At 43.0% G+C, this 27747-nt stretch overlaps 2 protein-coding genes across 2 annotated transcripts in view; one reads left to right on the plus strand and one right to left on the minus strand.

Annotated features, from left to right (window-relative positions):
- The window catches only part of kif25 (kinesin family member 25), a gene marked incomplete at its 3' end in the record, with an annotated part of 31343 nt that extends 4256 nt beyond the window's left edge, over nucleotides 1-27087 (minus strand). The window contains exons 1-11 of the mRNA XM_080744390.1: nucleotides 26966-27087; nucleotides 26195-26260; nucleotides 24502-24624; nucleotides 23536-23680; nucleotides 8842-8945; nucleotides 7721-7827; nucleotides 7021-7060; nucleotides 3774-3841; nucleotides 3612-3686; nucleotides 3122-3256; nucleotides 1651-1827 (exon numbers count right to left, since the gene is read on the minus strand). Of these exons, the coding sequence (XP_080600516.1) occupies nucleotides 1651-1827; nucleotides 3122-3256; nucleotides 3612-3686; nucleotides 3774-3841; nucleotides 7021-7060; nucleotides 7721-7827; nucleotides 8842-8945; nucleotides 23536-23680; nucleotides 24502-24624; nucleotides 26195-26260; nucleotides 26966-27034 (1109 nt within the window). The 5' untranslated portion in view covers nucleotides 27035-27087. The remainder of the gene's footprint in view (nucleotides 1-1650; nucleotides 1828-3121; nucleotides 3257-3611; nucleotides 3687-3773; nucleotides 3842-7020; nucleotides 7061-7720; nucleotides 7828-8841; nucleotides 8946-23535; nucleotides 23681-24501; nucleotides 24625-26194; nucleotides 26261-26965) is intronic.
- LOC308300271 (E3 ubiquitin-protein ligase TRIM39-like) lies at nucleotides 13637-15301 on the plus strand (the record flags this gene model as incomplete). The annotated part of the gene is made up of 1 exon (XM_080744091.1): nucleotides 13637-15301. The coding sequence occupies one exon, from the start codon at nucleotides 13637-13639 to the stop codon at nucleotides 15299-15301; it is 1665 nt and encodes a 554-aa protein (XP_080600217.1).
- Nucleotides 27088-27747: the final 660 nt, after the last annotated feature.

A 27747-nucleotide genomic window follows, 5' to 3' on the forward strand; every position in this document is an offset into this window, starting at 1 on the left:
CACGGATGTGCACACGTTTTGTTTATGTGAGGACGCTCGATGTATTCCCATTGACAAAGCTAATTTTTATTTAACCACCACAAAAAAAATTATTTCCAAAATAGCCAATCAACACCAATCGAGCAACTGCTTTAGCCTGCTTCCAGACCAGAGACCCCGCCCACTCTCAGAGTGGACTCTTTCTCTGGTCTGGAGCTTAGTACATGAATCGGTTTTTATTTTCGGCTGTCCAATGAGCGCGCGGGGTGGGGGTGGGGGTGGGGTGGGTCTAACGAATATCCAATCCGCGCAGCAGTTGAAACGATTCAAACGAAGTTCACACACACAGAGGAAGGCACACACACACACACGCACGAGCGCACTGATTTCACCAAGCTGTTTAATGTTGATTACAAGTTTCTGGTCGCAGTTCTGTGTGGAAGCAGTCACTGGCACAGACAGAGACACACACACAATCACACACACACTCCCCGACGGTGCGTCGCGTCCACCGTGCGTCTCGATCACCGTGCGTCGCGATCACTCGCGCGCGGACACGCGCGTGCACGCTCGCAAAAAAGTCCCCCGTAAATCGCTCAGAATGGAGCACAGTTTCAGACTAAAGCGTGAGCTGAGTCTGAAATCAGGCTACAACTGCTTTAGAAATATAAGGAATATGAAAGACTGCCGTAAAGACAGTGGATTGGGGCTCTGTAGGAGGCGTGGCCTCTGTGTCGGTGTGTTTGTCTGGTCTAAGTTCGCGAACCGCTGTAATGATGAGCGCCACAGACATACCTACCCACACACAATTCTTTTTTGGAATATTTTATTATTATACCGTAATACTGTATAACCCTAAGTCAATAGGGGCTGCGATCAGGCTGAAACCTGTATCTCCAAGTTTCAAATGTGTACGTCTTTTGGTAAAGCAAAGCCCTGCTTCATCATAGAAGACTGTCGCACAAAACTAGTGAAAACAGCCGATCTACAAGCACATTTAGTACATTTTATAGATGATAAATACAAAACGAACGGTTTTGGACACACAAGGTTTCCACCCGACAACGACGATATGCTATAAATATAAGGTGCTGGGAGTGAAAATTATAATGTAGGGGTGCCTCGGATTCAAAGAATATTTATGGGGTGCCCTGAGACAAAAAAGTTTGAGAACCCCTGCTCTATAGGCCAGTGGTTTTCAACCTTTTCATGCCGCAACCCCTAAAATAATCATATTTTAACTGGGGATCCCCCACCCTTACGAGCACTACTTGGAGTTGGAAGAGTAGAGGCATTACAATTTCTTTCCTATTTCAGTCCTATTGTGAAAATAGCCGATCTACATGCTCACAACGCCTCGCGTTGCGAGGCGTTGTGAGCATGTAGATCGGCTATTTTCACAATATCTGCCTCTAATATTTGACAATTTGGCCAATGTTTAATTTTTCATTTTAGAGGTATTAGAAAAGGTCTTAAAAGTCCTTAAATTGTCACTTTAGAAATGTGCAGATACCCTCTATACACTTAAACTTCATGTTGGTTTGTTCGCTATTGAGAGAGAAAGAGAAATCATCTGGGGACCCCCCAAAATAATTTGGGGACCCCCCTGGCCTGGGGGTCCTGACCCACAGGTTGGGAACCCCTGCAATAGAGCATAGTGTCCGTACTCACGCGTGTGTGAGTGAGGTGACCTCGCTGGTGCCAGAGGAGGTTGTGATGACGTCCCTGCGGTGGCCCACGCCGCTGCCCGCCTCGTCCCGGGACAGCAGGTCAAACACCTCGTTGTTGTACACCTCCACCACCGACACCTCTACCATGTGACTGTCTGCTGGCTGCTCTGAGATCAGCCTGACACACACGCACACCCGCACACACACACACACACACACACAGTGACACACACACACACACACACACACACACACACACACACACACACACACACACACACACACACACACACACACACACACACACACACACACACACACACACAGTGACACAGACACACACACCCGCACACACACACACACACAGTGACACACACACACACACACACACACACACACACACACACACACACACACACACACACACACACACACACACACACACACACACACACACACACACACACTTTAGTTTCTCCACATTTAATTAGTGTGGTTGCCACTGGAGGGCAACCAGACTATAGTACCCGTATTTACCGGACTATAAGGCGCACCGGACTATAAGGCGCACATCGTTGCAACAGATGGAGCTGTGCTAAAGGGAATGTCAATGTCAATGAATGATCCATATATAAGGCGCACTGGACTATAAGGCGCACTGTAGTCTTTTGAGAAAATTAAAGGCTTTTAAGTGCGCCTTATAGTCCGGAAAATACGGTACTTGTCGGACTTTATTCCATCGATCTTCCATTAGATACACTTTTTTTGTGGTGCCTTTGCAAGTGTGTAAGAACAGAAGATATCCAAGATGGCCACTGAACGCATGGTGAAAATGTATTTCTATTAGAGATGTGCCGATTGATTGGTGAGTGATCGCGATCGGACAATAATGCCTCTATCGGCTTTGATCGGTATTGGCTTTACCGATCTACAAGCTAGATCAGCTATTTTCACAATATTTATCTGTGGGACTGAATGTAACCTCAGCTTCAACTCCTACAAGTTGAATTGGATACTAAAGGACCTCAGCCTGCAATCGCCTAATGTTTATATTTAATATACAATGTCAATGTTTTGTAAGAAGAATCATTAAATATATAAATGCTGCTACAGTAACACAATAAATAGAAGAATGTATGGATTTGACGTTGTGATCGGGAATATCGGTATCTGATTCCAGTTGATCGGTGATCGGCATCGGCCCCAAAAATCGCAAACGGAGCATCTCTAATTTCTATCTGCTGTGTAATACCTGATGTTTACTACTACAAAGTAGCTGCTAGTGTTTTCCAATGGAAGCCAGCGACGTGAAGTTGCAAAGCTACGTCCGACGTTTGTAGCCGCCACAACAGCTACAACATTACAAATAAGTTGATCTGGCTTCAACATACAAAGCTACAAAGCGACAGATCCATTATGCTGTGTATCTTTGTATTATGTTGTCTCCCCGGCGGTGTGAATCAGAGTCTCACCTGAAGAGCTCGGCTGCAGCCTTGGGGATGATGCCATCCTGGGGGGCGTCCTCTGTCCCCTGGGACTGGGAGCCCAGCATAGTGTGGGTCTTACCACTGCCTGTCTGCCCGTACGCCATGATACACACATTATACCTGAAGATCACACACAACACACACTTTAGACCTGAAGAACACACACGTTTTACCTGCACAACACACAAAATACACAAATGTACCAGTAAGACTCCCTAATCGGGAGTCTAAGGTGCCCTCCACACTAGGCGCGGTCACCGCCTCCTAGCAATTGGAGAGGCGGGCGGCTTTTTCGGCCGCGCAGCAAAGTTTTGGGGCGTGGAGGGCACCTTACTCTGCTACTGGCTATGTCAAGCTAATACACAAGAACTCGCTGATTTGGAAGGAACAGAGTTGTTCTCCCGTCAGTTAAAGTGAGAGATCCACAGTAATGTCCCCCGACTTTTTCCATCCTGCCGGCACGCTTGACACTCACCCATCCAGCAGAGACGTGAGGAGAGGTTTGACGTCCTCGAACACGACATCCTGGGAGTCCTCAGGTCCATGCACCCTGTCAGACACCGTCCAAAAATGAGACCACTGACAATTCAAATTGTGTTCAAATAAAATGGAATTACGTGTCGGCCTGCCGTTTTACCTCTCAAACTCAAAGATCTTGTTTAACACCGGGTTTCCCGTCTTCATGCAATTCACCAACACTACATCCTGCGACAATAATTAAACAAAAGAAAGTGTGAGAAATTCTGTGACAAAGAAATCACGCTAAAATAAGCAATGAGTCCTAGTTTAAGCCATTTAGGCCTTATTGAATGCTTTAACTATTGAAAAATCGCACCCGTGCGAAGTGAGCGGTGCAAACTAATTCCTGTAAGGGCGCCTGCGCGAATCAGTGTTGATAGGCATGCATGGCAATATTCTTTGTGTTGTGTATGATGTCAGTCTAGAGGTCTGCTCAGACTATATAAGGTTTTCGTGTGTCCTGACCTTTACACCATACAGAGGACGGAACCATCTCTGGACAGAACCAGCTCTGCCACCAGAGCCTGATGACTCTGGTGGTCGTCAGTTAGGCAACCAGGGACCTTATTTGCCTCTAGATTTTTGTTTATGACCCTATACTAATTATTTCGGCAAAGCCGAAGTATTTGAATTTCATACCACGATTATTTTGACCAAAGAATCATCCGTTATCCTGGGGCGGAACATTTGGTCTAGTTGTGGGCTCGCCAGTACCTGGCGAGCACACTTTAGATATTGTCATTATTTATTTATTTATTTGTTTATCTAGTAAGTAGACGGGATTTTCGGTTCCTTTCTACTCCTACATACTTAGTGAGAAAATGAAAATAAAAACATCAATGTGTTCAGTTTACAGTGGCGAAGTGTGCTATCATTTTCTATAGCAATCGGCCAAATGGTGGCGCTGTAGGAAGCCTTCGAAAGTGCGATCTTTGAACAGGTATAGCTCATGCTGTGTTTTAGGTACAGCCATGAAACCTGTATACACGTATGCGTCTCCTCATGCCGAACAACTTTTACCCTCTAACTTTTGACCTCTGACCTTTAGGTCTCCCACAATTCGGAATTATATGAAAAACAGTAAAAATCTATCTCCTCCTGGGATTTTCGCGTCAAGTGCACGAAACTTTTTTTCACATGAACTTTGAACCTATATCTACACAGGCTATGTGGTGAGAAGTTTGTACGTTAAATAATGATTTTTTAATAATTCAATATATGTTGCGGTTTTATGCAAATTATTCTTCGGCCTCTAAATCATACATGCAAAGTTACACGTTCATGGCATTTGGCAAAGATGTGGAGGGTTAGTCAAAGTATCACTGAAACCAATTTTATTCCAATTGGCCAAAGGGGGGCGCTATACGAAGCGTCTGAAAATTCAAACTTCAAACAGGCATAAGTCATGACTCGTTTCGTTTGAAGACATGCAACTTGTTACACGCGTGCTTTGACTCAAGCGGAAGACATCTGTGTTGTTGTTAAGTAAGCTCCGCCCTTCGATTTTCCGCCATTTTGAGCAGTTTGTAAAACGCGTAAACCCGCTTTTATTCTGGAATTTTCGCGTCACGTGCACAAAACTTTTTTTACGTGAACTTTGGACCGATATCTAAAGATCTGTCAGATCGGATTTCTTTAACATTGAAACATGCTTTTTTAAATAATTCAAACAATATTGCAGTTTTATGCAAATTATTCTTCTGCCTCTAAAACATACATACAAAGTCACATTTTCATGACAAAATAGTGTAGAGGGTTAGTTCAAATATCACTGAAACCAATCTTACCCCAAATGGCCAAAGGGGGGCGCTATATAATTTTGAGCAGTTTGTAAAACGCTTAAACCCGTTTTTATTCTAGGATTTTTTTTGCAATTTGCATGAAACATTCTACACGCAATCTAAGGACCTTTATCTAACATGCCTATGAAGTGCACACAAAAAAAAAAAATAATAATAATAATAAATCTAGCTGCAAGCAGCGATAAAGTGGCCAAAGCCAAAAACACCTCAAATCATGAACACAGCCTGCAATGTGCGTGAAATCTTGCAAGCACATTCCCAATAGGTCAAGGAACAGATACCACCCTTCTCACATTGGCCTGTTATAGCGCCACCAGCGGGTCAACTTTTGCATAACACATTTTTGGAACAAAATGGACCAATCTTTGACGTCAGTAACGTCAAAGTGAGCACTGCCTGCGATCTTGACATTTTGTACTTTTATAGCCATTGTTTTCTGGCTTGAAGCGAGCCCACAATTGTTTCGAAGGAACAATATTTGTCTAGTTAACTCATGTTACCCTCATTAGTGACAGCATAATATTTTTTTCCAAAAGCTGTTTATTTGTATTTTAATTTTTTTGGAACCACAGACCTTGCAGCAACAGCTGTACAACCAAGTACAACAGCTGTCAGCCAAGTACAACAACTGTCAGCTATGTTCAAGACCACTGACTTGACTGAATCTTTCAAGAAGAGCTGGGCCCGAAGAGCCCGAAGAACTGGGCAATCAGTGGATACCCAGTGGATATTGTGTTTATTTGTATTTTAAACTTGTATTAGTTGGCTATCATTTATAACCTGTAAGATCTTCCACGGTCTGTCTAAAAGTGTGGTTATTTTATCACTTATAAGTGAATATTCATCTAATACAATTTTGAAATTCAAGGTTAGCACCGCTCAATAATTTTTTATGACGTATCTAGGCGGCCTAAACGCGTTATGGCGTATTTTACGCGGCCTAAACGCGTTCTAAATCAGAGTTAACCAATCGGGTGCCTATGTGACTATGACATCATGGACAGATCAACAGAATCGAAGTGTTTGATTGGTCTAGCGAACTCATGTCATCATCATTTGTGACATCATGGTTTTGGTAAAAAAGCGGTCTATAGGAGCGGTTAGCACCGCTCAAAAATAGCAGCATGTAGATCTGCTATTTTTGTCGTGAAAATGTGTGCAAGTCTTTGAATATATGTATTTTTAAAGCAAACATTTGTAACTCAAATTTTGCTTCTGTGGGTCTCTGGAACTAAATATTTTGAGATGGGGGTCCTTCACATGAAAAGGTTTGAGAACCTGACATAGTAGTTTCTCAAGAACAGACTAACTGAGTTCTCCAGTTAAGTGAAAAGGACCCTTTCTTTGATGATGTCTAGACATTGCTGACATTGAAAAGGATTCAAACACTTTTAGAATTCAGTCAAATTTTCAAGATTTTTCTAAAATAGCAGATCTACAAGCGCACAGCGCGGCACTCTGTGCCGTGCTGTGAGCTTGTATATCTGCTATGTTTCAATATGTTAAACATAAAATAAAAATACGCAATAATCTAAATGGGTTCATTGTAAGAAAAGTGCTCACGTCGCTGATCGCATGGACAACTTCCTCTGATGAGACAGGCCTGCAAGAGAAAACAAGGACAGTGATGGATTGATATCATAGTTGTTGAAATGGAAAAGAATAATATACAGCAGGGATCTTCAACGTTTTCAGGCCAAGGACCCCTTAGTTGGGAGAGCGATGAAGCAACCTTTTCAGAGATTCCATATAGTTTAATTGTTTGACAGCAGAATCCTCAGTTGGATTCATGTCAATTTCAGATATTTAACCACTTGAACCATAAATAGTTAATACACTTGACATTTCACTCTGTACTTAGTCTGTTCTTTTCCCCCTCTACACCAAAGCTCTTTGCTGAAAATAGCCGATCTACAAGCTCACAACGCCGCGTTGTGAGCTTGTAGATCTGCTATTTTTGCCTACAGTTCTCGGAATATGGACGCTTAGGGTTCAAGTGGTTAATTTAAAAAAGGAGGAGAAAAAAATGTTTCTATCACACAAAGATTTGGAGGACCCCCTGTAGAAACTCTGAGGACCCCCTAGGGGTCCCGGACCCCCTGTTGAAGACCCCTGATATACACTACAGTGTGTGGGACACCTGATTAGGTGAGCGCCAGTGTCATAGCCGAAAATATCCAATCCACAAGCTCACACTGCACACAATGAAGTATAAATCAAGCCAAACATTGTCAGAATGCATAGACATTGAAGATAGATGTACCCTGCTGCTGATGATGATGTTGAGGTGGACATTGTGGAGGCCTGGATGTGGTCAAAAGGTAGAACTGGACGCACCCTGCAGTGGACTCTGATGTTACCTCTCAACTCCTGAGGAAAGACAAGGAGGCAGGGACGTGCAGAGAATGTTAGAGAGGCAGGGGCTGACATTTCTAAAAATACTTTTTGGTGAACATATCGAAAATAGCAGACCTCCAAGCTCGAAGGTCGGCTATTTTCGATGCTTGATTTCTACACAGAGAGGGCAATTCCTTCAACATAAGATGCTGCGTTCAAGTTCAGGAGAGTTTGGTAAATTCTCTTGAATGCTGCCTTCAGCTATGGCATGGATAGAGGGCATTTACCATTTCTTTCACCATAGTAAAAACTGCATTCATGGTCTGGAGAGGGCACTTTTTACAGATGGATGTCTATGTGTGCACGTCTATAATACAGTATATTAGGATATACAAAAGTGTCTTAATGGTTTCAACGATCTCCTCCGCTCCGCTCTGCTCAGGCAGTGCATGAGAGTTATGAGCGCGCAGCTTACACAGTCAAAGAGACATCATGATACCGCGCTGCGCTTGCCTACCGGATTATAAAAGCCCGACCCAGCCCAAAGCCTGACATATAAGTGACAAATTGAGCCCAGCCCGCGCCGACCCGTCGGGTCCCGTCAGGCTCGGGCTGAACTGTTAAGCTCTAGTGTGTGTGTATGAGAGAGAGAGAGAGATAGAGATAGAGAGACGATGGCACGTAGACTATCAACCCACCAGATATTCCCGGGCTTACTATGGTGAACTTTATCATGCTGAGAAACATGATTCCCTTCTTTTCTCTGATGTCCACAGTTTTCAATGCCAAGAAAGTTCACCATAGATTCCCCGGGCTGCCCCCCAAACATTTTCATTGTCCCAATCTGAGAGCTACAGCACCAAAGTGTGATTATCTTCATACTGTAGGAGCAAGTCATTAGTCAATCATTGAAGTTACATATTGAATATCCCATCTTAAAGTCCATGCTTTATGCTAAATCAATCAGCTTAAAAATACATGACTTTTGAGGCCTCTAGCTTGAATCTACATTGAGACTGAGACATGTTGAGGTTGTAAGGTCCTCACCACCAGTTTGTTGTGAAGCTCTCTCCTCCTCTGCCTCTCTTCCTTGCACTTCTCCTTCTCCGCCTCCAGAGAGCGCTCTAGGGCTTCCACGCGAGCCTGCAAACCTGGGGATTGACAGATGAGAAATGAACAGGAACACAGCTCAACACATCTGTACTTCCAACACTCCAGTCCATACTGTATATCCAATCACGATGCATCATCATCATCAGTGTTCTTGGTTCATCAGCGGGCGGCATAGCTCAGGGGTAGAGAAACTGGTATTAGAGCACGAAGGGTTTAAATCCCGAAGGGTTCCCAGATCGAATCCGGGCTCCCCCTGAGTTAATGTCGAAGGGTCCTTGGGCAAGACTCTGAACCCCTAATTGCCTCCGGTGAGTAGGTTGGTGCCTTGCATGGCTTCCTCCGCCACCGGTGTATGAATGTGTGTGTGAATGGGTGAATGTAATGCACAATCTATGTAAAGCGCTTTGGATTAAAAGCGCTATATAAATGCACCATTTACCATTTTATCAGTGGCTTTGGGGCGAGTTTAAAACTCATTACTATGAGCAGGCACGTGCACACCTAGACATCAAAGGGGGCTTGAGCCCCTGCCCTTTTATCCGTCTGTAAAAAGTGTACTCTCCAGACCATGAATGCAGTTTTCACTATGGTGAAAGAAATGCAAATGCCCCTCTTTCCATGCCATACCTGAAGGCAGCCTTGTCCAAACTCTCCTGAACTTGAATGCAGCACCTGATGTTGAAAGAATTGCCCTAACTGTGTAGAAATTCTTGCAATACTCTCCGCCCGGTATTGCCTTTTTTATACTTAGTTTAGTGCGGATCAAGTACCGAAAATAGCCAACCTCCAATCTCACAACGCGTCGCAACGCGGCGCGTTGTGAGCTTGGAGGTCTGCTATTTTCTAACATTCTCTGCACGTCCCTGACTATGAGTGTGCCAGAGCAAGCCATGAAGGGCAGCAGTAAGGTGGGTCTGTTCATCTCTAGTTAAAACCATTTGAATGGAGACCAAGACTTGAACCCCCGGACACATGCAAGCACCTCGCACAAAAACACCCTCATTTACACACAAACATGCAGAACCATTCAACAGCTAGAATGCCGCAGCAAGATTGGTCTTCATAACCAGCCAAAACAGAACTGGGAACCTCACTGTTTGGAGCCGGCCACTCTACCCCTGAGCCACTGCCTCCTGAAGGTCTACTCTAGTATCACTGTAAGTGCAGTCATCATCTATATAGTGGTGGACATTAATACTCTCCCATCTTTTGCACAGTTCAAATCTATCATCGATAATAGTCATGTAGTAACTGCTTAGCTTGGAGTTTTATGACAATTGTTACAGTTGTTTTATTGTGATGCTCATATGCTTGTTTTTTTTTATAACCCCACATTGTTCTGATTGTTGTGATGTATATTTTCATACAAAGCGTTTGCTGAAAACAAAATTAAAATCTGAGTTTGAAATGAAATGAAATCCAGTTCCACCAGGTCTCCGTTGGACATGATCTTCTTGGAGGAGAACAGCAGCAGCTGTAGAGGACTGACCAACGGCATTCCTTTAGCTGAGATGGCCCTGGTTCTGATCTGAGCTCACATTTAAACACCAACACAACCACAGTTATTCCTTTAGCTGAGATGAATAGAGTTCTGATCTTGAGTCAGATAACAGACACTCAAACAGGAGCTGTCTGTCAACTGTCGCTACAGTATGGATGTATAATCAATCAATCAATCAATCAATCAATCAATCAATCAATCAATCAATCAATCCATCCAGTCTTTGTTGTTCACACAATTTTAAAATCCTTCCTCCTGCCTTTTTTGTACATTACTGTTGAAATCAGGGACGTGCTGGGCCCCTGATTCAGCCCGGGAAAAAGAGTTGTAGAGGCCCTCATTGCGCGCTATAGAGAGAGATCTCTCTATAGCGCTGCTGCTACTCAAAGATTGCTGCCATTTCAGATCATGACAAGTGACAAGCCAGTGGGCCAATTACATGAGTTATATTTCGTCATTGTCGGGTGGAAACCTTGTACGTCCAAAACCATTTTGAAAATGATTTAAACTAGTGAAAACACGCCTTGCAGTGCGAGGCGTTGTGTTTTCACTACTTTTGTGCGACAGCCTTGTATGATGAAGCAGGGCTTTGCAAATTTGAAATTTGGAGATACAAGGTTTTCTGCCCGACAGTGATGATTTACTTTGTTGGCCGCCCAGCCCCCAAAATGGAATTAAGGCCGACATTTTATTTTAATTTTTTTCCTAATGGCCGGCCTGGACCAGCCGGGAATGAACTGGCCGTTCGGGAGTTGTCCCGCTTTTCCCAATGGCCAGCACGTCCCTGGTTGAAATGTCTGTGTTGCCCTCTCTACTAGTGCTATTATATGATTAGATTTGTAGTCATGGATAAATATTTTGTACCATGTACTGATAAGAGCACCACAATTACACAGACATCTATCTATAAGTATCATTTATTCACAGTAATCATAACCATGTATTGTTGCTGCCCTGCATACCAGCTGGCATTAAGGGCAGTGAGTAAGTAGGATAATCATAACCAAATGATTTAAATCATAAGATCACCCTGGACAGATTGTATGATGTAAATACATTATGACACTGTGTGTTTGGTCTGTGAAGATACAGCCTAAAACTCCAAGACTAAACTCTGTAGTTATGATGGTGTTACGTTACAAAAAGGAACTGATCGACAAGAAAGACTTTTACATGTATTTTTATGAAATATATGCCAATTTTGTTTTGAATAAGCCTACTAATTTTTTAAAGCAAGTCCTCCAGTAGTCTAACTCAAGTACAAATGTGACAGAGCAACCTTCATTTGTAATTGAGACATATTATATTATCTGTACATTGACTATAGTAAAGGAGTCGACTCGAGTACTTTGTCCACCACTGTGGCACATACCGTACTATGGCTGATCACTCAACAACATTCCTAGTTTAACAATCTGAACGACTTTGTTGTAGGTGTGTGAAGGAATGTAGACTGACGGGCATCTAAATTCATTCCATGCTGACATAATCTCAGAAATGTATCACACCCACACATTAAACACACCTACACACAGCAGTGTGACTGCTGAGATCATAGTGTCTATAAACGCCTATATCTTCAACAGGATTGCATCATTAACACTGAAGACGAAGGAAGAAGGACAGACATGTGAGTAGGCTATGGTATAGATATGATTTTATAATGCCACCGTTCTTATATGTCTTTGAAGTCTATAAGTGTGTCTGCATTGTTTCTCAATAACACTTTTGTTAGCCTCATAGCATAATTGCTATAAGTCATTTTTTTGTAAGATTTTTGGGAGATACTGTTATGTTATGACCTTAGGGTCATATTATGCAGAGACAAAACAAAACAAATCACATTTTGCCTAAGTCACCTAGATGAGTTAGGCAGAAAGTAAAGATGTTTCCTAAGTCATATTTATCTGCCTTTATTTATATCTGCCTATAACTCTACACTACGGTATACCTGGCTGCCAGAGGCTGTAAAACCTGTTAAAAATGTGTTCAACAGAGAAATCAGCATATCCTATATATCTTTTTGAAATACCTTCAGATTTGAACGCTGGACGTCAATCATTTAAAACGTACTTTCTGGCATAAGTGTGTGTGTGTGTGTGTGTGTGTGTGTGTGTGTGTGTGTGTGTGTGTGTGTGTGTGTGTGTGTGTGTGTGTGTGTGTGTGTGTGTGTGTGTGTATGTGTGTGTGTGTGTGTATGGGGCTCCTTCAATGCCTTTAATCTCACCGAATTGCGCAGCGCCGCGTACCATTACGTGTGAACGCGTGACCAAGTACGCGTTCACACGCGCACGCGTACACGCGTGAACGCGTACACGCATGACCACTTTAAGTAAATGGGAAACTACATGACGCAACCACAAGTTCAGTCACGCTCGGGGGTATGAGGTACGCGTACGTGAGAGTTTTGGCACTCTCACGGAGCGTTTGATTATGGCTCCCTGCGTAGCACAGCTCACATGAGCATGTCATGTATATTTCCCATTGACTTACCATTGTAAGTCACGTGACGCGTCACGTGGCGCGTCACGTGACGCGACCAGATCAGATGCGACCAGATCAGATGCTCCAACAATGCCAGCTCTCCAATGAAAACTACGTGTGAATCTGTAAAGGTACACGTTTTCGTGTAAAGGTTACATGCTACGTTTAACTTTAATGCGAAAACGTGTACCTTTACAGGTTCACACGTAGTTTTCATTGGAGAGCTGGCATTGTTGGAGCATCTGATCTGGTCGCATCTGATCTGGTCGCGTCACGTGACGTGTCACGTGACTTACAATGGTAAGTCAATGGGAAATATACATGACATGCTCATGTGAGCTGTGCTACGCAGGGAGTCATAATCAAACGCTCCATGAGTGCCAAAACTCTCACGTACGCGTACCTCATACCCCAGAGCGTGACTGAACTTGTGGTTGCGTCATGTAGTTTCCCATTGACTTAAAGTGGTTACGCGTGTACGCGTTTACGCGTGTACGCGTTCATGCGTGCGTGTGTGAACGCGTACTTGGTCACGCGTTCACACGTAATGGTACGCGGTGCTGCGCAATTCGGTGAGATTAAAGGCATTGAAGGAGCCCCATAGTGTGTGTGTGTGTGTGTGTGTGTGTGTGTGTGTGTGTGTGTGTGTGTGTGTGTGTGTGTGTGTGTGTGTGTGTGTGTAATACATCAAATACTGTGATTTAAGGCTGAAGTTTCTTTCACTTTTATTCTCAGTGTGCAGACATGGCGTCTGCCAACATTCTCCTGTCTGAAGAGGAGTTGATGTGTTCAATCTGTCTGGATGTGTTCACTGATCCAATCACCACTCCATGTGGACACAACTACTGCAACACCTGTATCACTCATCACTGGGACGGTACTGATGTGTGTAACTGTCCAATATGTAACAAAGCCTTCTACAGGAGGCCAGAATTCTCTGTTAATAAAGTTCTCTCAGAGATGGCTGATCAGTTCAGGAAGTCAAAGCAGCTGAAACAAACTTCCAGCACAAACCAAGAACCTGCTAAACCACATGAAGTCTCCTGTGACGTCTGTACTGAGACCAAGCTCAAAGCCCTGAAGACATGCCTGGTGTGTCTGATCTCCTACTGTGAGACTCACCTGGAGCCTCATCAGAGACTCACAGCGTTAAAACGACACAAACTCATCGACCCTGTAAAGAACCTGGAAGACTATATGTGTAAGAAACATGACAAACCTCTGGAACTGTTCTGTAAGACTGACCTCATGTGTGTTTGTCAGTTCTGCACTGTGTTAGACCATAAGTCACATCACATTGTATCTCTGAACGAAGAATATGAAGGAAAGAAGGCTGAGCTGGGAAAGACAGAGGCTGAAGTTCAGAAGATGATCCAGGAGAGACAAGTGAAGATTCAGGAGGTCCAACACTCAGCAGAGCTCAGCAGGAATGACGCAGACAGAGAGATAGCAGACAGTGTGCAGGTCTTCACTGCTCTGATCAGCTGTATTGAGAACAGCCAGGCTGAGCTCATGGATGTGATTGAAAAGAAGCAGAAAACAACAGAGAAACAGGCTGAAGACGTCATTAAAGAGCTACAACAGGAAATCACTGAGTTAAAGAAGAGAAGCTCTAAGCTGAAGCAGCTCTCACACACTGAAGACCACCTCCACCTCCTCCAGAACTTCACATCCATTAACACCCCTCCACCCACCAAGGACTGGACAAAAGTCAAAGTCCATCCGTCTTCATATGTGGGGACGGTGAGGACAGCTGTGGCTCAACTGGAGACGACACTCAGTCAAGAGATGAAGAAGACACTGAATCAAGGGATGAAGAAGACACTGAATCAAGGGATGGAGAAGCTGTGTGATGAGCTGGGGAGGAACCAGCGATATGCAGTGGATGTATCTCTCGACCCTGATACAGCAAATCCCTGGCTCGTCCTGTCTGAGGATGGAAAACAAGTGAGTCTTGGAAAAGTAAAGAAGAACCTCCCAGAGAACAAAAAGAGATTCACTGCCCATAACCGAGTCTTAGGAAAACAAAGCTTCTCAGGAAGGTTTTACTATGAGGTTCAGGTTAAAGATAAGTTTGACTGGTGTTTAGGAGTGGTCAGAGAATCCATCGACAGGAAGGCATTCCAAAAGTGGTGCCCCGGCATTGGTTACTGGCTTATAGGTGCGAATAGAAATGAGTACAAGGCTCATGCTGACCCTTATGTCTCCATCCCTGTAAAAGGGAAGCTCCACAAAGTAGGAGTGTTTGTGGATTATGAGGAGGGTCTGGTCTCCTTTTATGATGTGGAGGCCAGAGTTCATCTCTACTCTTTCACTGGATGCACCTTTACTGACAAACTCTATCCGTTATTTGATACTGGGTACAACTGTGCTCCTCTGATCATCTCTCCTGTCAATCACACCAATTAGACAAATTGACTCCACCAGCCGAAGGCATGGGGGAAGAGTATGTTTTCGTCTCTGTCCGTCCGTCCGTCCGTCCGTCCGTCCGTCCGTCCGTGTGTCCGTCCGTCCGTCCGTCCATGCGTGCGTCCTCGCAGTTTGTTATCAACTAATCTCAGTCGCCGTTGGCCCGGTTGCTGCCAAAATGAGCACACACACTCCCTGGATGCCAATTCAGAACCTCTGACCCACATTTTTCAAATGGGCCTGTTCTAGCCACCATGAGGCCGATGTTTGCAAAACACATTTCTGTACACTACTCTTACATATTTTGTCCAAAAATCCTACAAATCGGTAGGCAGTATCTCGACAGTCATTTGATCGACATGGATCTGTCCGATTTTGCATATTCCATCCTGATTGGCTAATATTGGCTTCGTTTGTAGGATTGAGCCGTTTTGGATTGAGCCGTTTTGAACAAAATGCCTCCAATGCCTCAAATCACAAACGCAAAGTGCAATTATCATGACATCACACACACACACACATTCCCACTATAGGCCGAGGAAGAAATGCCAATTATTTTTTTTAATCAGCCTCATGGTGGCGCTATAACAGGCCGATTTGTGGTTTTACCTATAACTCCACCGATCAGTTTCAAACTTTGTAAGCGCACTCCCTAGAGGCCAAGGAAAAACCCTTTCCCTGCATTTTTCACATCAGCCTTTTATAGCGCCACCATGAGGCTGTTTTTTGACAAACATTTTTTGACACTTCACCGTCTCTGAAGCTAACTTGTCCACTCACCTTGGATTGCGTTTGACCCTGCTCATTCATAACCACCTAATTCAATACCACCCAATGCACACCCACAACCAACATACCACACCTGGTGGAGACCTGTGCTGAGAAGAGCACTGCTTCTAGTTTAATCCTCCGTTTTACGTAAACATTTTTATTTCATTTTAACCACATGAACCCTAGTGTCCCTATTCTGGGGGGCGAACATTCAGCGGAAAATAACAGATCTACAAGCTCACACTGTGCGGTGTGTTGTGAGCTTTTACATTGGCTAGTATTTTTGTCTTAGAAACACACGCAAGCATATGCCTGACCTTTCTCTGCTGCAAACCAAATTATTTTTGATTTTTAAACTGTGAAATTTTGTATATATTGTTGTTTTTAAATTGTTGTACGGCAACCTTGAGTGCCTTATAACTAAAATGTTTTATTAGAGATTTTATGTAATAGGAAATTCTAGCTGTCCTATTCTAGAGCCCTGGGGGACCCCGGTTTTTCTAAATGTATCAGGTTAAGTGTGTAAATAGAAAGGTTAATTTAACTGTCCTTTGAGCTTGGACATTTTCAACAGATTTATTTTCAGTTATTTTTCTTCTTTATTTTAAGAAAATTTAATTATTGTTTTTTAGAAATTATTTGAAAATGTTTGGATAAAGACATCCCACTGAGCATTTTGAGGTGTATTAGTTGCCTAATAGTCGTGTTTTTATCTTCTACACCACGCGTTGAAAATCAGTGTTGTAAAGGTCTAGATTTGATATTTTTTGCTAGTTGTTTAGTCGGCTATATTTACACGGGTTGCTACACTAGACCACTATTAGTCGGATACAAAAAGTCTAAATTTCGCCGTTAGCGGCCGTCGAAAGTAGTGAAAAGTAGGGCGACGGTGGGATTCGATCCAAGGATCTCTGACACTCAAGTCGGCGACGCTATCCACTCGGCCATCAATGCTGATATGATAGTAATGACTTTCTGGCCGTATTAAAAGGTGACATTGCCCACCTGTGTTCATTTTAGGGTAGTGCGCATTGTTGAGGAAACTACATGTATTGGGCGCCTAATAAGCCTATAGCGATTAGATTACAATTATTTTGTTTAATCAATACGTATTGAATGATTTGGCGGGGGCCGCGCCGCGGCTGTGTTTGACTTGCTGTCAGAAATGTAATTCAGAGTAGCGGGCCTGGAGTAGCATGCTGTCTGGGGGAAAGTCCTGTTCTGGCGAAGCCCGAACTGGCGAAGTGGGGATTTGTCTCCTACCGTAGCGATCTGGCGAATCGATTGTCCACGACACTGCAAGCGGCGCGAAGGCCAGCGGACCTTGGTCCTGCTCTTCGCCCCCGAGCGCCGCAGGCGCGAGTGGCCGCGAAGAGCGGGCCAGGGCCGCGCGGCCGGCGGAGCGCCGCGCGAGTTACGAAGCCGTGGTGAATGCAATCGTTCTATTTATGCCCAGGCCGTAAGGCCTGGGCAAGCGCACGATAAACGCCCTGTCCAGAAGACGTTCGCCAGATCGCTACGGTATCGGACATTTCCCCACTTCGCCAGTTCGGGCTTCGCCTAAAAGGTACGTGCCCGCTGTCTGGACGTTTCCACTTTACAGTGAGTGACTACACACAATCACGGTAATTAATTAACACTCTACCGGCTTACCGCGCCTTAGTAGGCTACCAAGGATAACTTACATGGTCTAAAGATAGTCGTTGAAAAGCTGTATTTAAAACGACTACACCCAGACCGTCCAGACGTATACCTTATAGTGATGAATGGCTATTAAAATAATTTTACACCAATATTTCGAGATCAGTTCTGCAACGTGGAGTTGTTTTTTTAAAGAAATGTTTATTGAAATATGGATTAAATCTAATTGTCTAAATTCGGTGTAAATATAAACGTTGATACGGCGACTATAATTAGTTGGCTAAATCTCGGCTAGATCTAAACTATACTTAATAATGATCAACGGATATTATAATTATGTTAGTCCAATATTAGGAGATCAGTTAAGCACCTTACTGTGTTTTTTTTAATAAATTGTTATCGAATCATGGAATACATTGCAAAGTATATTTTCGGTGTGAATATAACCGGAATCTAGCCGGGTGAAATTAAGGCTAAAAAAAAACTAGTTGTGTAAAAAACGACTATTGCTCAGTGGGATGGCCAAAATAGAAACACCAGAGTTAATGATGATACATTTGAAAATGGACTACACTTTTAGAGTATGTAGCGATGTCACTCATATCAGAGTCTTTGCGTGGTGTCTGTGGTGTAGACTGAATTGGTGTGGGAGAGAATTGCTGCGATGGCTCACTGGCGTTGACCTCTGAGGTTGCTGTGTTGCACCATCGTTATCATTCCCATACTGTGCAGTTTGAGCTACAGAGCGATGCTGCCTTGGTGGAGTTGCAGTTATAAGATTATGAACATGAACAACAGGCTCCAGCGGTGGTTGAGAAGTCCCAGCATGAGTTATCGACTCGTGTTGAGACTGCGCTTGAATATAGTTACTAATAGTCCATGGGCCATACAAGATGTCGGTATCGGAAAGGTGGCAAAGGTTATCATGCATTTTGAAAAGCTCTATATCTGTAGATTATATTTTGGTATGATAACCCTTTCTGAGACACAGCTAAATTGGTGTTATCAGCCGCTAGAGTTGGTGTCCCATTAACTTTACATTACAGGGGAAAAAAAGCAAAGAATTAATCTGCTTTAAGTAACATGTGAGGGGTCAAACTAGGGGGTTTTCATGATTCTGAATGCATTGCAAGCATCCGTTTTGCACAAAAAACATTCCTTGGGCTAAAAAACGGCCCCACAAGACTATGGTTTAGTGATGAAAAGTGATGAAGTGATGAGTCATCACTTTTCACACTTTTGCGGGGGCCGTTTTAGCCCATAATCTACAGATATAGAGCTTTTCAAAAATGCATGATAACCTTTGCCACCTTTCCGATACCGACATCTTGTATGGCCCATGGACTATAACGCGTTCAGAGACACCTTGTACTTCTGAACACTTCTCTCCATGTTCACTTCCTGCTGCTTCCTCCAGCACTTCTGTCTCTGCAATGGCTGCAAAAGACTCGCTTCCACACGAGCCTTTTCAATCATTAGTTCCGATTCCCTTTTGATGTATTCACTCCTGGCTCGTGCAGCCTCCAGCTTGGCACAAAGCCTTTGTGGCGGCTGTACTAGCCATACTCCTAGCACTCCTTGCTAGCTGCAATGGAGCGTAATACTATGGATTTTGTCTCTAATGCTTGGTCCGTTGGGCCTTCACCTGAGTGAGGTATACTTGGGATGAAGCTTTTCTTCCTGTACTGTAGTGCCCGCTGTGAGGCTGCTATTTTACTATTCTGTCTCCGATACAGATAGCTAACACGTTATCAATGGAATGAAGGAGCAGAACACAGGTGTAACATTCCAGATTTTACTGTCCTCTTCTCATCATCATCATCCATCAATTATTCTTTTGTAAAACTGAAATAAACAATATTAGCCTACAATGTCTTGGTCACAAATCATTCTTACAAATATCACAAATATCTACTGCTCACAATAATCTCCAAGCACATACAGTATTCTGATAATATGAATACAAATTACTTAGCATAACTTCCATTTATAAATGTATGACAAGAAGCAAGGTTTGCAAGGTTTACAAAAAGGCAAGATACAAGCGACAAACAGGCTACAATCAGCTTTGCTTATGATTGTCTAACCTCTGCATCATGAAATGTTTTTAACTTAAAGTCAATTAGAAATTATTTAAATGCACAATATAAAGAATGCAACAGTTGAACTTAAACATACCAGTAAGACTCCCTAATCGGGAGATAAGCGACCGTTGGTCGCTTATCTCCACAAATAGGCCAAAAGTTTGTTTTACCAATTATCAAGACATACGGGCAGTTGACAGTTTGCCATGGTTACTCATTGAAGTTGAATCTCCATATATGGAGATAACCTACGCATCACACTAAGTCTGACCTCACCAGCCCATATTTGGGCATGAGCAACTTATGTATCCATATATGGAGATATGATGACATCACACAGTCCTCATCCGATGATGTGGCGTGATGTCATACAATACACAAACGAGCCCTACAGTATAAAGGGGCAATTCTTGCCAGGAAAGAAGCATTTCTTCGACTCAGACCTTATCGCCAGGGTTGGCTTATAGCAGCTGTCGGTAGATAATGCCGGTCTTATATAAGGGTCATTTGTGTACGGTGTGATTTGCCATGGTTACTCATTGAAGTTGAATCTCCATATATGGAGATAACCTACGCATCACACTAAGTCTGACCTCACCAGCCCATATTTGGGCATGAGCAACTTATGTCTCCATATATGGAGATATGATGACATCACACAGTCCTCAGCCGATGATGTGGCGTGATGTCATACAATACACAAACGAGCCCAGATATGAGCAGGGCAAAGGTGTGACGTGTGACGTGACAGACGTGACGGACGTGACGGACGGCCGGTGGAGGTTTTGATACTAAACTGCGACCTTATGGTCGCAACAAGCAAAGGCTCTCCAAAGCACACACAGCGGAGCTGTGTACACTGACTGAAGTGAAGACACTCTACCAGTGCTGGAATCAACTGAAAGGGCTTGACACTAATTACAGGTCCACATAATGTGTAGCCTGGCGGGGCCCGACGCTATATCTGTGTTCATTCCTTCCACAGTAGGAATGAACACAGATAACGTCGGGCCCCGCCAGGCTACATAATGTGAGCCATGACATGTGTTTATAGCTTCGATGAACAGATTATTGATGTTTTTGATTGTTTTTGGAAAATAGTCGATGTCCAAGCTCACGACACGTCACATCGGTATCTGCTATTTTTCTTTTCTTTTTTTTCTTTTTTTTACATTTTTGAAGATTTACGCCTATATGCGGGAACATTTTAATACCATGGTTAAATAACGGGATAATATATTTTTCAACAATGGTGTATTTCAAAATATGAATTGAATAAGCATAATTATTTTGTAATAAACATAGGAAATCAGCTTTTCTAAACCAAAACCCTGCCTGATAAATATGAAAACCTCTATTCACTTTCTCACAAAGAAAGAATTGTTTAGAAATTCAACACCAATTTATGTGTATCTGTGTGTGAATCATGGTGCTGTATGGGATTGTGTGTATGAGTGTGTGCGTGTGCAAGCGTGTGTGTGTGTGTGTGTGTGTGTGTGTGTGTGTGTGTGTGTGTGTGTGTGTGTGTGTGTGTGTGTGTGTGTGTGTGTGCGTGTGCTGCATGCATGTGTAGACATGCAGTTTACAGGCTTGCAGTAAACAAATGAGAAGATTAGCACCCGCCAATCTCAACACAACAGGACTTTAACGGAGTTGGGGTGAGAGAGAGAGAGAGAGAGAGAGAGAGAGAGAGAGAGAGAGAGAGAGAGAGAGAGAGAGAGGATTATCACCACAGCAACCCTAATTGAGCTATATGGCCAGAGCGTGGTGTAGTGTAGAAGTGGCTTTAGCATGGGAAGTGTGAGAGAGAGAGAGAGTAATATAGTAGATCAGAGGTCTTCAACAGGGGGTCCGCGACCCCCAGGGCGTCCGCGGAGGTACTGCAGGGAGTCTTGCGAAATTGTTGCTTGATTAAAAAAAAAAAAAAAAAAAGATTTTCTATTTAAAAATGTGGCCAGTGATGTATAACGGACCAGTTACCCATATATGGAGACCCCTGCATGATAGTCAACAACCCTAACCCTAACCCTATGTCAAAACACCAAATATGGGCATTCCCAGATATGTCCTTAATATTGATGGACATTGGGACAGGGATCTCCATATATGGGCATAAAACATATGTTAATTAGTAAAGAACTCGTTTCCTACAGAGGATCGCCCCAATGGTCAACTTCAACACACTGAAGACCATAGCTGGTGCAATAATCCAGACCCTCTTTGTCTACGGAGTCCACGTATGGTATCGTGATGCCCCACAAGCCCTTAAAACTAAACTCCAAACAGCCCAAAATAAACTAATTAGGGTCCTGCTTAACCTTCCCTATCAGACTCTCCTCACCGCTACTCACCAGTTAAGAGTGGGGTGGCTCAGAGTAGATGACAGAGTACAGCAACTTGCAATGGGCCTGGTGTACAAGATACACTACACCACTATGATACCCAAGTACCTGTCAAAATACTTTATAAACATTAAGGATGTCCATAATTACAACACCAGAGGCAGCGCCACAGATCACTTTCAACCCAGAGTCAAAACCAACAAAGGGTCAAACTCGTTCTTCTACTATACAACCAAAATGTGGAAAGCCTTACCGAAGGCCATAAAGGAGTGTGGATCACTAGCATCCTTTAAAATTGCCCTGAAAAACCACTTACAGGCAGCAGCCGTTCACAACTGGTAAAAAAACAAACCTAGCCCAGCCCTACCCTCCCTTGCCCCTTCTTTGTATATACTTTCTGTTTGTTTAGACTTACTGTTTTCTTTTTCTTTTGTTGTTTTCATTTTATTTTCTTTACATATCTACTGCATAGTACTGTGTTCTATTCGTCTGTCATTCAATGTTATATGAGATACTTTAATGGTTTCCTGTGGAAATAAGCTTAGTCTTTTCATGGATCTCCTTTTAGTAGACCTTGTACCAGTGAATTGTACCGTCATGAAACTGTACCTTTTCCTATGCAAACTTCTAATAAAGTCTTCAATCAATCAATCAATCAATCAAAGCCAAGCAGGCCCTTGGCGAGTTAGGGCCTGGGTTTGATGCCTGGGGATCTCCATATATGGGTATAAGGGGGTACCCTAACCCTAATCTGGGAATGCCCATACTGTATATGGACATTTTATTTATTTTATCCTTTATTAATATACTGTATATCCATATTCATATATGGACTTAATATTAACATTTTCGGGGAAGGTAAATCAGAGTGTAAATCAGAGTAAAGCAGGCTCTTGGGCCAGTTGGGATTGATGACATCAGAAATCTCCATATATGGGCATAAAAGGGATTTTGTTTCTAGGAATGCCCATATATGGACTTTTTATTCTATTTTATCCTTTATTAATAATAATATGTATCCATATACATACAATATATTTTATGCCCATACATGGAGATCCCTATCTGAACCAGCCACACAGATATGGGCCATGTCTTGGCCATCAGGCCAGTGATATATATCGATGACATCTTGGATATTCATATATGGGCAATAATAGATCGAATATATAACGATAACAATGTGTCCAGGGGGAAAATATGGGACGATGGGACGATCTATACATGCTTGTAGATCGTCTATTTTCACTAGGTTATTCGCTTTAATAAGGAATATAAATACAAAACAAACGATACTGTACCTGTGCAAGGTTTCCACCCGACAACGACAAACTAATACTTCAACTTCCTGGTTGAACCCACGTTGGGTTCCATCCAGTCACATGTTTATACTTACTCTGCACGCTGTCTCTGTCACAGGGATTCTGTGAGGAGGAGTTAGCTTGATCCACCTTCTGCAGCAGCTGCTTGCTCTGCTCCTCCAGGTCAGTGGCAAAGCCTACGTACACAGCAAACAGCTCGCTCAGGTCCTGCTTCAAAGCCTGGAATACCACAGAAACACACACGTGTTGTATCATCCAAAACGTTACCTTGTGTGTACTGTATCCATCTGTCGTCCAGGTCAAGTTGTTGGCTACACACACGGTAACCGGTCTACTCGCCATCAAACCTTCTCGCCCTGATTTCTTTCCGCCGACCTCGCGATGACCGCTCGGTGGGACGTTCTAGTATTCTTGCATTTCGTCGTTGTCGGGTGGAAATCTTGTATGTCCAAAACCGTTTGTTTTGTATTTATCATTTTACAAATGATTTAAACTAGTGAGAACAGCCGATCTACAAGCACACAATGTGTGCTTGTAGATCTGCTGTTTTCACTACTTTTGTGTGACAGCCTTGTATGATGAAGCAGGGCTTTGCTTTGCGAAGAAATTTACAAATTTGAAACTTGGAGATACGAGGTTTCTCCCGGTGACGATTTGTTTCTCTGAAGATATGGTTAGATATAACTCTAGGGTTAAGCCTAGTTTTACAGAGGCTAAGATTAGGAACAGGGTTAGGTTTTGGCACCGTTTTACTGAGGTTAAGATTAGGAATGAGGTTAGGTTTAACCATTTAGGTTACCATAAGGAATACCAGTCAGACTGACCATTCTACCGTTCTGCCAAATAGACATCTGGGGCGACTGTGTTTTAGGGCGAGTCTTCTGGTATTCACACACACACACACACACACACACACACACACACACACACACACACACACACACACACACACACACACACACACACACACACACACACACACACACACACACACACACACACACACACACACGGCTGACATCTGTGCTGTATTGTTGTACCTGGACCTCAGTCAGGAGTCCGACCATGGCTGACTGGGTGATTTTCTGTGTGTTACTCTGGAGCTGAGGACGTTTCTGGGCCTCGGCCGCCTCCTCTTGGCTCCGGCGCAGTCTCCCCAGACACTGGACACAAGATACATTCAATATGCTCATAGCCCTGGTTAACTATTACCTAGTCTCGCGTGACCAGACTTCTGTCTCCCACAATTTGCAAATGCTCCCGTCATACAGTCTGGGAGACGGAAGTTCTAATCACGAGTATCCGGAATGAGAAGCGATAAAACGGATGTGAAGTCTCCTCCCCACTTTCGATTCGTTTTTATAGTCACGCAAATGTATCCTAATATAAATACAAATCATGTAATGCAGATGTTTAACAATAATGTGTCGGTCCATTTGGTTTCATTTTACACTGTGAAGAGTTAAAGATCTAAAAGGGTCCATTGGGTTGCCAACTCTTCCATCATTTAGCTGGGGACCACCTGGAACCCCCTCAAGGACCACTGGTTGAGAACCACTTCCCTAAGGTTATGTTATATTAAGGGCCCAAATAAGACACAATTATGGTGACTCTTGTCATTGCCAACCAGTATTCAACATAGCGCCTATGTGGTGATAAGAAATAGTTGGTGAAAAGTGGACGCCCTGGTGCGGGGGTCAGCAACCCGCGGCTCTAGAGCCGCATGCGGCTCTTTAGCGCCGCCTTAGTGGCTTTTTCAAAAATGTATGAAAATGGAAAAAGATAGGGGGGAAAAAAATATTTTTTGTTTTAACGATTTTTTTATCGTCACTGTCGGGCAGAAACCTTGAATCTCCAAGTTTCAAATGTGTATGTTTGTTTTTTTTCTCGCAAAGTAAAGCCCTGCTTCATCATACAAGACTGACGCACAAAAGTAGTGAAAACAGCAGATCTACAAGCACACAACGCCTCGCGCTGCGAGGCGTTGTGTGCTTGTAGATCGGCTGTTTTCGCTAGTTTAGTTCATTTTTTAAATGATAAATATAAAACGACGTTTTGGACATACAAGGTTTCCACCCGACAACGACGATATATAAGGCTTTTATACTTTTTTGCGGCTCCAGACAGATTTGTTTTGTTTTTTTTGGTCCAATATGGCTCTTTCAACATTTTGGGTTGCCGACCCCTGCCCTGGTGTCTGCTGGACCCTGTGACAGTCTGCATATCCATCTGCCACTGCTATAAGCCTGTATGATGCTGACACGTGTAATAAACCCTGCACCAATAAGGTTTAGATCAGTGGTTCTCAACCTGTGGGTTGGGACCCCCCAGGGGGGTCCCCAAATTATTTTGGGGGGTCCCCAGATGATTAACTTAATGTGCAACATTGTTTTCTCTCTCAACAGTAAACAAACCAAAATAATGTTTAAGTCTATATAGAGGGTATCTGTCTGCACATTTAAACATTGGTCAAATATTAGAAGCAGAAATTTTGAAAATTGCCGATCTACATGCTCACAACGCCTCGCAACACGAGGCGTTGTGAGCATGTAGATCTGCTATTTTCACAATAGAACCGTGTTATACAAAATGTAATGCCTCAACTTTTAGTGCTCGTAGGGCAGTGGGGTCCCCAGTTAAAATATGATTATTTTGGGGGTCGCGGCCTGAAAAGGTTGAGAACCCCTGGTCAAGATGACAGATTATTACAGAAAAATCTAAAAGATATCTTACCTCAGCATGTCTTAAATGAAGAAGGGCATTCTCAGTCTCCAGCTCCAGTATGCGCTCCTCTTTGCTCTGGAACAGAATTGTAGTGAGTGGGTGGTAGGTGAGACCACTACACAATTCACTTTCTCTCTTCCATGGTGTAAAAAGCACTCGGATGTTTTACTTAAAAGTATCAATACTGCAATGTAGAAATACTAAGTAAAAGTCAGGAATAAAATGTAGGCCACTTGAGTAAAAGTAGGCCTACAAAGGTTTCATTGTCTCATTATTATTATTATTTTTTTGAAAATAGCATACATGCTGCAAGCTCACAATGCATCACATGCTGCGACACATTGTGAGCTTGTAGATCTGCTATTTGTGAGCTCATTGTGAGCTTGTTATTTTCAAATGGCCGAAATGTATATGGTTGAAATGTTATGTAGGGTCTATGTTTTGTAATAATAATCAATATACAAAGTAGCCTAACTAGTAACTAAAGTTTTCAAATAAATGTAGTGGAGTAAAAGTAGGCCTACAAAAAATAAAAGTGGAAATTGGGAATACTCATAGGCCTACCTCAAAATTGTACTAGTACAGTAGCCTACTTAAATACAGTAGTTACTTTCAACAACTGCTTATAACAGTTGTGTATTACATCGACTAGAATACATGACTAAACATAGAACCATAACAGTCCTCTGTGAAAAAAATAAAAATAAAAAAAAGGCCTATAGGCTACAGTAGCCTAGTAAAGTAAACGGTTAGGAATTCAGATCAAATGCAGTCTCTTACCCGCAGTTTGTGCTCCAACAGATGCACTTGATGGGCGAATATTTGGTCGCGCTTAATAAAGAGAGGCATTTTGAAAAGAGATGGAAACAAACAACAATATCCCCAGACAACATAAAACGGTAGGCCTGTCCTGTCCTGTCCTGTCCTGTCCTGTCCTGTCCTGTCCTGTCCTGTCCTGTCCCGTCCCGTTCCTTACCTATGCAGATCAACCTGTCTGCTTCACATAATCCGATTATAGGAGATCCCTCATTCACTTGATGCTCTCTTGTTGTCGCAGTAACATTCCTTACCAGTGGAGGGCAGCAAACACAAGTGCTGACACTTTAATTCCTCCGTAGAGTGACGTGTAGTAGAGATGGGATTTATGGTTCTTTGAAGTGAGCCGGATCTCTAAGATCCGTTCCTTTCAAAGAGCCGTTCAAAAGACTGGCTCATTTTAGTTACTTTGTAGATTTTGATTATAATTGCAAATTCACTTCAACCCTATACATTTCAGCCATATATAGGCTACATTTCAGCCATTTGAAAATAGCCGATCTACAAGCTCACAATGCGTCGCGACTCGCGACGCATTGTGAGCTTGTAGATCTGCTATTTTCAAATTATTTTTCTACATTGGTAAAACTGTGAAATGGGACATTCTACATAAAACAATCTTCTACTATTGGTATTTTAGGTGCATTTTGATACTGATACTTTTGTACTTTTTAGTACATTTGAATTCCAAACTTCTACTTGTGGCGGAGTATTTCCACGTTGCAGTATTGATACTTTTACATAAA

Source organism: Nannobrachium achirus, assembly GCF_963921795.1.
Source record: "Nannobrachium achirus genome assembly, chromosome: 16".
In the NCBI taxonomy this organism is placed as follows: domain Eukaryota; kingdom Metazoa; phylum Chordata; class Actinopteri; order Myctophiformes; family Myctophidae; genus Nannobrachium; species Nannobrachium achirus.